The sequence below is a fragment of the Gymnogyps californianus genome, chromosome 6 (genome assembly GCF_018139145.2).
Source record: "Gymnogyps californianus isolate 813 chromosome 6, ASM1813914v2, whole genome shotgun sequence".
Lineage (NCBI taxonomy): Eukaryota > Metazoa > Chordata > Aves > Accipitriformes > Cathartidae > Gymnogyps > Gymnogyps californianus.
In genome coordinates this window covers 17,010,042-17,022,325 of record NC_059476.1, presented here as the reverse complement: position 1 = coordinate 17,022,325, position 12,284 = coordinate 17,010,042, and the positions used below count along the sequence as shown (strand labels likewise).

The following is a 12,284-nucleotide window of genomic DNA, read 5'->3' as shown; positions in this document are numbered from 1 at the left end:
AATTGCTCATTAATTCAGAGAGGTTTGGCACAGCACCTAAAGTTATAAAATTGGTCTACACAGTTTCAGCAGAAAACCTGATGTTGAAATCAGCTTGTATTGCTGAGATAAAGTGTCAGGGTTATGTAGCACATTTAAGGGAAATAACTGTGCATTTTGAAATCCCTTATGTCAGCTTTCTATAGACGACTTTCACATCTATCTAAAAGTCTAGGATGGATATTACTACATTAAGGGGTACTATCTACTAACACTAGTATAGGAGTATTTCATATTCCAGTCCAAAGAATGGCTAAACCCATTCTAAATTAGGTAGTTTTTTAATTCACTAACGGAACTTCCCAGGTCTATCTGTTCAGTTTATTAAGACTTGCTTGATGAACCATCTCAAAGAGGGACATTAAAACGCTATAGCTAAGGAAAGAGAACATTCTTAATAGTAACATTCAGATGAGGGCAGAGCCAAGTAGCCAGTCCAGCTGGGATTCCTCTGTACTAAACACTGTGTAAAAGTACCCCCATAATTTGGTAACTGGTATGTGCCACCCACCATGGACAGACATAAAATGCTCAATTTTACTTGTCTGCAAGCCTTTGACATACTAAGACTGCCTTCAACTAATCTAATTTTAAGCACCTAATTTAGGTGCCCAGAGATGGGAATGACAGTCTGCATTGGGCATAAATGGCAGCGTTTGGGTAGCAAGGGTCTGGAGGGGTGAGCTGTGGGGGAGGAGATGACTAAAGTAAGGTGAGATTAGTCCAGGTTTCAAATCTAGAAATCTATTAGTTCCAATCCATGCAAGGAGAGGAGAAGATAGTTTTTATGTTGTTATGCACAGTCATTGGATTCCAATGAAAAATATCTTCATAATCCCCTCGTTAATGACACTAGCTGAGTTGTATCCGCTTAGGTAATTCCCAGTCATCTGCCAATCCCAACAAAAGGACCAAACACAAACAAATAGGCAAATGGAGAGCTTATAAAACTAAGAACTTATGAGCTGCCATAAAATTTCCTTCACTAGTAAATATTTCTGTTTCTCCTGGCTTTAGGAAAAAGGAACCTTCATTTTATGATCATTTGTTTATACCTAATGCTTTCTTTTCAGGACTAAAAAACTGTTTTGCTAAATATTAAGGAGTTCAGTGTCACTGATTTTGTAAGAGTGTGCTTGTATCTTGGCAGCAAGCATCACTTCAAAAATCCGCATTTCCTGCCTGAAGAAAAATTTCAAGGACAAATAACTTTGAAATGACTCTGAATTACGTTATTCTAAAATTCAAGCTAACCTCTGGCCCTCTCACACTTGATAAAAATCACATTTCAGTGTTCCATTATGACTAGCTAACATTAAACTCAAAGCACTGTAGATGCCAACAAGTAATACCATCTAGTTTTATGACAAATTTCCTCATGGATATTTATGAGTGCATATCTAACTGACCACATGAATAAACAGAAACATGCATACTTTCAAAAGCAAAGGCATCTTGGCCAAACAAAAAGGGAGCCAAGTGTCTTAAAGAGGCTGACTTTAGGATGTTATTTTTGGATACTTCTGCATATCAACATACACATACTAGGTTCCCATTTTATGCAAATCCTTTCATGCACTTCTGACAGCAAACATAGATCTTGGGATTAATATGCATATACATCCTTTTCTGTTCATGTTTCTAGAAATACAAGTTTCCTTCTCAGAGTAAATCAGCACTGATAGGTTGACACAATTAGAACTGTGCAGGCTTTTATAGTAGCTGATAATCTCCACCAGTATCAGAATACCCCAGTTTATGTTTTTATCATGCATTTGTTCATTACCCTACTCAAGTCTAACCAGCACTTTGATCTTACGATCCATTTTTGTTTGGTCAGTCTCATACTATTAACGTGCAAATATCATACCGAAGAGATTAAGGATTTAGGGGGATAAGGAGGGTAAAAAAAAAAGTCACAAAAGAGATATAAATGACTAAATTGATACTCTGGCTTTATCAACTATTTAGCAGGTGTGTTGTAGCCATTGATATAATTCTGAGTAAAGTCAGTTATACTGAAATCTTTCTCATGAAGAATAGATGCAAGGTACACAAGCTGCAGGCAGACAATATTGATAGAAATAAGGAAAATATTACATGGAACAAAGCTAGGATAGCTGTGATTGCACAGATCAGTATAATCCACTGATTTGTTAAGCTGAGGATTTAGGTGGTTTACTAGCTCTGCTTCTGAGAAGAGCAACAGCTTCTCCTGCACCTGAATCTCATCCGAGCCGCAGCCCACCTTGCCAGTAACAGAGAGGGGTCAGGGCTGGGCAGATACCACTCCCCACCCCACCCCAAGCATACATGCCCCTCTCACATGGAAAATGATCCCAAATGATCTTGCAAAAAGCTACAGGTGCAAAAATCAGGGTGAACACTTCCTGGATCATCCTAACCTAAATTATTCCTACAAAAAAGTCATTTCTCACAAAACCACCAACCCTGTATTTAGAAATGGCATCTATAAAATGTATTTTTCAGAGTCTCATCCCATTCCTTCAGCAGTAGGGCTAATGTAGATCCAATCAAATATTTCTGAGACACAGTGTTTGTCTGCCTGAGCTGTAGCGAGCATATGCAGCGATGCTGGCACTGTCTGAAAGTGCTAGCCTGGCTCTGCGTATGACATAGACTTGATCTGTTCTTGAGCTCCTCTGAGATTTCCAGGCAAACACAGAAAGTCCTTAGCATCCCTCTGAACAAAATTCCCAGGCAGAAAAAGAGCTATAGCCTTGCTGCATTATGACAGCTGAGAAAAACATTGGCTCACATTAGAAAAGGGAGATTCGTAACTCAAAAGTGCTTACTGTTGGTCTTAACTACTATCATAGGATTTTGCAATGAAATTCTCTTTGCTGTCTACCAAAGCACATCCATCATGGCAGTGCCAATGTATTTCTAGTATTAGCATGAAGTAATGAATGAAATATTAATGGCCACTGAACATATAGTTATTTTCCATTATGCATCATCTCCAATGAGAAGGGGTTAGTTTATTTATTAGCATTACTTTTATTTTGCTGAAAATCTTCCTAGACCATGTAAATACTTTATAGCAGTTGTATCAGCGGCTGAGACAATTACAATAAAACCAAACAGATTAAATAGTTTCCTGTTTCTCCTAAACCTAAAATACAGATTTATCTTAATATTTTTATGAAATGGATTCAGAAATTGCACATGATGTGGAGTGCCCTTATTGAACAGGCTGATAGTCTCACCAGGTATTTGGATGGAAAGAGGTAACAGTATGGTCTGAGAAACTCTTTAGTCAACCATTTTTAAGCGAGATATAAAGGGATATGAAAGTCCTCATTTGAAACCTCTAACATTTCTGAATATCTAACTTAAGAACGCTTGCCTAGTGTTCACTCTCTAAGTTTGTTTTCTGACAGACATGTGGTGCTAAGCATCTTTTCAACATGAAGAATATTTTCTTTTTCAGAGTTCTGCAGTTACTCCAGGCAGAGATCTTCACCGTGCCTCTTAACTCTTTAGTGTTTCTGATACACGCAATAGCCTGATTCAAGCAAGGAAGGTGCTCGTCACTGACATTTTAGGTGCGTAATGTTGGCTGCACCGCAGGGCAGTAAAATCAGCCTTTGTACAGTAGACTATGTGGCTGTCATGGTCTAACCCCAGCCAGCAACTAAGCACCACACAGCCACTTGCTCAATCCTCCCCACTCCCAGTGGGATGGGGAGGAGAATCAGCAAAAAAAAAGTAAGACTCATGGGTTGATATAAGAACAGTTTAATAACTAAAATGAAATATAATAATAACAATAATAATATTAATATAATAATAATGAAAAGGAATATAACAAAGAGAGAGAAATAAAACCCAAGAAAAGACAAGAGATGCACAACGCAATTGCTCACCACCCGCTGACCGATGCCCGAGCAGCGATCTGCCCCTCCTGGCCAACTTCCCCCAGTTTATATATTGAGCATGACGTTCTATGGTATGGAATATTCCTTTGGCTAGTTCAGGTCAGTTGTCCTGACCATGCTCCCTCCCAGCTTCTTGTACACCTGCTTGCTGGCTGGGCACGAGAAACTCAAAAATCTTGGACTTTGGATAAGTGCTACTGAGTAACAACTAAAACATCAGTGTGTTATCAACATTATTTTCATTCTAAATCCAAAACACAGCACTGTACCAGCTACTAGGAAGAAAATTAACTCTATCCCAGCCAAAACCAGGACAGTGGGTCTTCCAACCTGGTGACTGTGGCCTTCTGATGCAGGGAACTGACATTTTTGATTAATTTTCCTGCACAGTTCTGCAGTGAGCCAGTTCAGTGACCTTTAAGACCCCAGGCAAGAAGCATTTATCAAATAATTCTCTTGCAATCTTACAGTAGATGCACATAATACTTGTTATAGTAACAAGATTTGCCTGTGCTTTTATGAACAGTTTGATATATAAAGCTTTCTTATCTTTAATCAAAAATTTTTATAGTGATTATTTAGGAAATTAGAGGAAATTATACATTTAAATAGGTAAGGTATTACAGTTTATTTCACTGAGGACACACGAACATCAATAGTCAAGTTTCTAACAGAGTCTGGAAGCTTTGCTTGTGAATGCCTGGAATATATAAGTTTCACCTTGGGCCACAAAAGCTATTACGCATATCTTATTATATCATAGTACCTCATGTATAATCAGATCAGTCACTGTCAAACGTTGAAGAAAAAAGTACAGTGAAAAAACATTTGCTCTCACTGCTGAGTTTCAGACACTGCATTATGTTATGGCTCAGTCTCATCAAAACAGCTTTTCTACTTACTATCAAAAAACGGACGTAGATACTTGTTGTATCCTTTTATTATTTTTTGTATAGTTGGAGGTAGAATTTCACCTTTTCCTTCAGCTTCAGGAATTTGCATTAACCTAAAAGGAATGAAAAAAAGAGTGAGGTTGTTTTAAAAGAACATCATCAATTACAGCAGAGATGACATTCCAGGAAAATGCTGTATTAGTTTCAAGGTTACTGATGATTACTGCCCATCAGATAACATATCATGAAACATTTGTATGTTTGCATTTCACAGCACTGTAGAAAAAAAATGTTCTAAAAAATATCAGATTTTATAATCTGTATTAGTCTCTTATTGGAAAAAGATACCACTTTTATACCTTAAAGCCTACCATTTCTTAACACCTCACCTGAGAAAGTAGTTCAGTCTTCTTTAATACCTTCTCTGTAAATAGGGCATTATTATTATAATCTGGGAATGTGGGAGGGGTGTTGATTGTTTATTTCAGCATTTGAAATTAAGCTTCTTTTTACATAATGAAATACATTCAATTTAGCTCTGGAGAGAGACAGAAACCAGCCTCAGAGATTTGTGCATAAAAACACTTTTAAAATCCTGCCTTTACAAAACAATTTTTAAACAGGTTACAGAAATACTCCTGTTGGGCAAAATCAGTGAAGCATAATGAGAGTGCAAACCCATCCTTTGTTCAGAAACAGCTACAAATACGATCCACAGAAGTCAAATATAAATAAGTAATTACAAACCCCATTTTTGCCCTTGGGCCCCTGCAATAGCCTCATTGGGAGGATGAGTGCAGGGACTAGGGAAGATACATACCTGAATTGCAATTCTTTACTCAGACCACATCAGGATTCATTTTTATATATTCCCCCCCTTCACCTTTTATGGGTCTTGATGGTTAGCAGCTGTGGGAGGGGCACCTGGGGCCATTAAGGGCTCTTACACTGTAAGTAGCAGGCCCATAGCAAAAGGTATCATAGCTTTGCTCTTAATTTCTGCCTAACCCCTGAGGTGAGCACCCTGAGAGTGTGAGCAGGGTGTGCTCACCCGTCACGGATTCAGGCTGTGCTCTTCTTAAATTAAAACACAAGTAGTACTGACTGCTCTTTGCCAATGATTTGAGAAAAGTGGGGATATGACTTTTCTTTAATTATGAAGGTGAGAAGCAAATAATTGATTGACTCAAGGAAGCCCAGCTGGCTGCAGGCAGAGGCGTTGTCTCTGCTGATGGAGAGCAGCCACCTATATATTCACCAGGAGAGGGTGTCTGTGTTTCTTACTCCCCGCACCAAAAGTGACTGGTCACTAAGAGTGACCAGCTCTACCCCTTAGCTCTCCTACACCAGGTACAAGAGCTGTAGCTGTGATGGCTCAGCCATGGGGAGAAGGATGTAACTACAGACTGATGGCTAAGGGGGCACCACTGTTTTGTGGTCTTTCCTAGTCTTGCCAAATCCTCACTGAATTTCTTCTTCCCAATTTCTCCCAGAGCTGCTCCTGAAAACTCTGCTTGCTCTTCCTAATGATATTTCTGGGCCTCCTGTAGCTTTCCAAAGCTTGCTCCTTTGATTTTAATTTTACTATTTTTCTGAGAGAGCTTGAGCTGTTCTGTCAGGAAACTGTGGGTTTCATCCACTAGGAATAATCCAGTCTCTTAGATTGGCAAAACTTAAATGCTGAGATGATCTCACTGAATGCACGTGGCCAAATCACACTATGGTTTTAGATGTGGTGTCCACTGTCTTGAAGTGCCGCTATTTTTCTGTTTGCCAGACCCTATTCCCACATAAGTAGCTGTTTTTCATTAGCAGTCTTGTAACTCGTATATCTTAGATATTTGAATGATCCTACTTATTTCCCTTATTTTGTCCCTGGTTTTTATTTCTTTATTGCTAGAGAACTATGTTATTACTTAATGTTAAGTGTGGTCTTGAGTAATGCCAGCATTGAAATAAGGAATGTTTCTCGTGTAAGTTGTGCCCTAAAGAAACAAGCACTGTCACGTTGAGTTGAAATGTGAATATAAATAAAAAGGCCAGTTTTATGTTGCACAGAAGTGTTGGAATTAGAAATGTACTTGAATTTAATTCATTTCTTAAATACTGTACTTGCAATAGTACAATATTTCTGCTTTTGTAATTTACATATAATTTTAGCTAGGCGCTCAATAAGCTGCATGAGTTTAATTTCACAGCTTTACTGGATTGTTCTTGAATAACTTTCACGCATTGTGAAACAATAAAGGAAAACTTGTCCCTTTTCCACTGCAAGGGTATAATATTGTTCTGCTGATCAGTATGCAATTGCAGAGTGGTCTGGTGTGACATCATTAACAGCTATTTTCTGAAATATATCTTAAATATTCGGCATCATTGTATGGAAGTCCTTCCCTTGAATCACCTGTGGTACCCTTTAAGGTAATTCTTGATTTCCCTCATTAATACATAATGTGTAGCCTCATATCTTTGGTCTTTGATTTTTACGGTCAAGTAAGAACTTGTTGGCATGGCAAAGCCGTTGTGCAGTAATTGAGGCTGTGAATTAATGGGGCACTGTCCCTTGTGTGCTATTTTACCATACAATCTTTGAGAAGTCCTATCATAGTAAGCCAATATATGAGAGGAACCTGATGCCTCCTAAATGTGAGTGTGTGATGTTACCATCCTGGTAATTTTGGGGATACTCAGCAGCAGATTGTCAGTGTTGTAAAGCAAGGAACCTACAGATGTTACGTGCCTTAAGTGGTTTTGCTTATCTACATTTTAAGGGACGATGCCCTGTTTCCTTTAAAGTGCTCTTCAATTCACGTGCCCCATTCATCACTAAGCAACAGTGAGCTCACAGCTGCACATATTCCTTTATTCTGTCATATAGCCTTATGCAGGGATCACAAAGGATAAAAGTAAAAGCTGAGACTCGTTCCTCTTATGCATGTACATCTTCTCATCAATGCATCTAAGCTTCTCTTTTACCCAGAATTTGTGTTGTTTTATTTAACTAACTGCATATGTTTTACTTCCTCCATTTTCTTAATGTATTTGAAATACATTGGCATGCATCTAAGTATGGAATTGCCTTGAAACAGCTGTTCCAGCCACTGAGGAGAGAATAGGTTTTTACAGAAGAAAACTGAATATATACTTATTTGACAGCCAGGAATATCTATCTGTTCTGGGCTGCCAATGTATAATACATGTTTTAAACTCTTCAGGTTCAATGACCCATGCTTGCTTGTATAAAAGCTGAATTATAATCATTTAATTTCCTTAGTTATTCTTATGACTCAAAAACTTAGTATTTTTACAGGCTAGGCTAAACTTGGAAGGCACAACAACTGCTTGTTATTTAAGATACTTTCAAGTTAGTATCTTAACAGAATTGGGTAACTGGAGGAGGAAAAGGGAACATCTGCCCTAAACAGTAGTATATATCACCACTTAAAACAAAAGTACAGTCTAGACACATGTATGGGAATATATTTCCTGGCTATTTTTTGTCAGAAGTTATGTGTCATGAAAGAGGTAGGAACACCTTAGAACTGAGAGAAGGGAGAAACAAAATGCCACATACAGTCTGAGCAAGCTTTTGAAATACCCCCCCTCAGGAAAAGCTAGGGAAAAAAAGCTTTTTTCAGGCAATCCACTGACAGGCGAAGGGTTTACTGATGCAAACAAACAAAGGTGTTACTTCTTGTTTCATACCTGACCTGCTCAAGGATACAGGCTTTTGTATGGTCTTTGTAGATAAACTGCAGCAGAATCGCAGAATCACTTACATCACCGATTAATTTTCTGCTTCAAAATAGCCAGTACTGTCACAGTTTTTTGGTTAATTGGTGAGGTTGAAACAGTAGCATTACATTACCACTTACAAGATACAGGAACAAATACTTAAATAATGTAAGTGCTCTTAAACTCAGGCAAAAAAAAAAATCCCACAGAATTTTCTGGATCTGACCGTATAAACCCAGGCTAGCATTCTTTAATTTGAAAACACCCTTCCTGAAATAAACGGGAGCCCTTCTTGGGATCAAATAGCATCTATTTACTTAAGCTGATTCCTGATAATGATTTGAAGTGTAAGTTCTATTGATTACTCTGATAAATTTGCCTCAATTTTTTCATTTCTACTTCTTAATAAAAATATTTCTGGGAAAGTGACCATCCAGGCAACCCCCTGGATATAGATTTTAGTACGCATGTCTATGATGCGATCGTAATGTAATTTAATGTCAAGTGCTGAGAGTGAAGTTCAGAAACGTCATTCAGGAAGGGAGAACTAGAAAGTAAGGTGGAGTCTGATAGCCTGGTGTGACACTGTTAGCACACATGCGTTGTGACAGATCATGTTCTCTCTATATGATAGGGAAGATGAGGCTCTGGCTGCCTCTAAACTTAAAAAAAAAAAACCCAAACCCTACCAAAAAACCCAACCATTATTGATTATAAAGTTCTCAGTAGAGGAAACTCTATTCACACATTAGCCTGAGCTTATACAAGTGGGATATCTAAGAGGCCACTTGGGGAGCAATCCTGGCCCTTGCTTCAGTGCACCTCAGTCCTTGGATATTGCTTAGAAATATTTCTCTGTTTCAGTGCCAAGCAGGATAGTTTTTGTTTTAAACAGCACTTTCACCAAACCTTCCTGATTTGTGCACTGGAAAAAGGCATTTGTGTACCTAAGGATCATCTTGGCTGTGAGAGCTAGCCAAAGGGCAGAGCTTCTCCTCAGCCCTTTGGATTTGGGTACAACATGGCCGGATCAGCTCAATGCTGTGCACTTGTATCCAAGCTAAACAGGTGCTGTGCATGCACATAACTCCCATGGGTACTCTACAGGAATTAACTGTCTGTGCTTCTGGATACTCTTAGCCATGTGAAGCTGTAAGAAGATTCACAAAGTCTGCCTGATAATAATGATGGTAATTATATACCACAGGCTGAACTTCTCAGGGAATTTTGCCTCCTTGCTACTTACATGCTTCTGAAATTTTGTTGGTCTCTTAGCAATGTTTTATTACTGCAAAATCATGAATCATCCAGTGATTACAGAGTGTGGCAAGTCACAGCTGACAAGGAAGGAAGGTGGAATTAGAGCAAGTGTGTGTTCTGGACAAAGATCTCTTTATAGCACTGGAGAAGGTGGGGGAGATGGATGTCCCCTTTCAGGGGGGACTGTTCCACCTGCCCTCACAACCAAGTGGAGGCTTTATCTAAACATGTTTGCACACCCACTTGAACTAAAGCTCAGGCAGAATCTTATCTTGAGGAACTTACTGGGAGACCAAATGGGTCAGGCAATTCTACACAGAGAGTTGGCTAACAGACTTTAAATACTTCAGTTAAAGGTGGTAGTGACAATGCTTAACCTGTCCATCCTTCATTTTCTTATTAGAATTACTTATAAAGAATATTTTTTCCCCATTTTTATAGAAGGAATATATTTTAAGTGCTCCATTTCTATCTTAAGTTTTTTGTTATGGCAACTGCACTGTTAGCAGGGTTACTTGTACACAGAAGGGATCAGGTTTCACTTTCCAGCTTAACACAACTCAGCTTTCCTAAAGACTTCATTATTTCATCAACAGAGAATAAGAAGACAATGTTTTAACCAGGTAATTCTTTTTAAGACAGTCTCCTTTAACAAATGCACAACGATGACTTTACTACCTCAAGCTTATAGTGCATCTAGGTGGACTGCGTGCTTCTGTCCTTGGGCAAGGTACTATGCTCCAGGCAAGGACCGTGTGCCTTTCTAAATTTGCTAAGTATCTGATACGATATTCACACTCTCTACACAGTAATCCTTCATTTGAAGGATCATTTGCTTAAGTTAAATTCCTTTCTTTTTTTCCCCTATCGGGCTTCTCAGTGAAAAAATCTGTAATTCAATCAAGGCAGCTGAGATGATTCGTGAAGGAGTTCAGTCCTGTATTTCTGTTATTAATATCCAGGTTGTTTAATCTTTTTAATAGGCAAGATTCAACTGTCAAGTAGGTTTGGCTTTGTTACCTGGTCAGATATATTTCTAATTATAAGTAAATAGATCATAAACCAACTGATATTATTATACATTGAAGAAATAATATTTTTTAGCAAATATTTCTTACCTACACAACATCAATAGAAAAAGGGCTCTGAGACTGCAGCATTTAAGACTGCACATTGTCAGGTGTGGTTTCAAAAGTTCCTGTAGCTCCTAAAAAAAAGTGCAGAGGTAATGTTTTACAACACATTTGCATTTCAAATATACAAATTTCACAAGGTTTTCAACACTAAAGATATTGTATCTTGAATAGCTACTGCTACAAATGTAATAGTAAATATCTACAACAATAAAAAATATCAAAACTTAAAAAAAGACATGGTATCAGCAATAATTTACCTTACCAATAGAAGTTGCATTCCAGTATACTACAGCTCTTTCATTTTTGCATCTGTCCTTTAAATATTAGGAAAAGTAATTGTTTCGAAAAATAATGCAATCATGTACAGGAGAATCATAAACACTGAGTTTTGTCTCTGCTTTTCATGCTTGTAAATGAGTGCATCTCTGGCATATCAGTGCAGTCCTCTGAATGGAAAATATATAACCCCATCTTAGAACACAGAGATGTTTAAGAGCAACATCTCTGGTACATGGGTAGTAACAATACCTATGATACATCTCTTTGGTAAGCTTTTTGTTAATGAGGAAAATTGAAATGACGTGTTTCTACCTCTAGCTGTCCTTTGACTGTATATAAATAATCATATATAACCATCCACATTCATTAAAATGTTTGGCTGAGGCAAGATGTTTCCTTCTGAATGGGATTTCTTTGCTTTTTTTCAGTATGATTCACATCCATAATGGTTATTTTAAGTAATCTGCCAGCTCTGTAATCCATTTCTGGATGAAAAGAATGTCAATCAATAGTTTAATGCAGTCATGCAACAGATGTGAAATTCACAGACTGTGCAAACTTTTGCTACTTTTCATCAAAGCACTGAAACGTTATTTGTAAGACTTGCTTCAAAACTTTAAAAAAACCTACATGACAGGAACATTACCTACCCAGAATCTGCAAAACAACTGTTAAATGTTAACAAATACAAATGGAATATCTGTTGTAGGTTTTAGGAAGGGACAATCAAACAATACTATTTTCAACATCCAGAATGAATTTTGCAGGAGTCTCTTGCCCTTTAATTTCACAATAAATTACTAACAGTAAAGAATTTGAAGCTTCACAACTTGAAGCTTTGTTTCGCCACCCTTTAGTGACCAATGCAAGCAAGATGCTAGCAAACTTTTTTACCCCAAAGTAATTTTTCTTTCAGTCTATAGTTCTAGTAAGAGCAACACTAGTGATATTTACTTAAATTAATGCAGTGTGAATGGTATCTGACTTGTATGTAACAGTGGTGAAGTGACAAAATAAGTTGTTAGCATCTCCAAAGAAAA

The 12,284-nt window shown here is 37.8% G+C and overlaps 1 protein-coding gene across 1 annotated transcript in view; it reads right to left on the bottom strand.

Moving 5' to 3' along the window:
- Nucleotides 1-11,003, bottom strand: part of LOC127017724 (gamma-aminobutyric acid receptor subunit pi-like) — a 40,766-nt gene extending 29,763 nt beyond the window's left edge. Inside the window, exons 1-2 of the mRNA XM_050898975.1 lie at nt 10,948-11,003; nt 4,844-4,947 (exon numbers count right to left, since the gene is read on the bottom strand). Coding sequence (XP_050754932.1) covers nt 4,844-4,947; nt 10,948-11,003 — 160 coding nt within the window. The remainder of the gene's footprint in view (nt 1-4,843; nt 4,948-10,947) is intronic.
- Nucleotides 11,004-12,284: the final 1,281 nt, after the last annotated feature.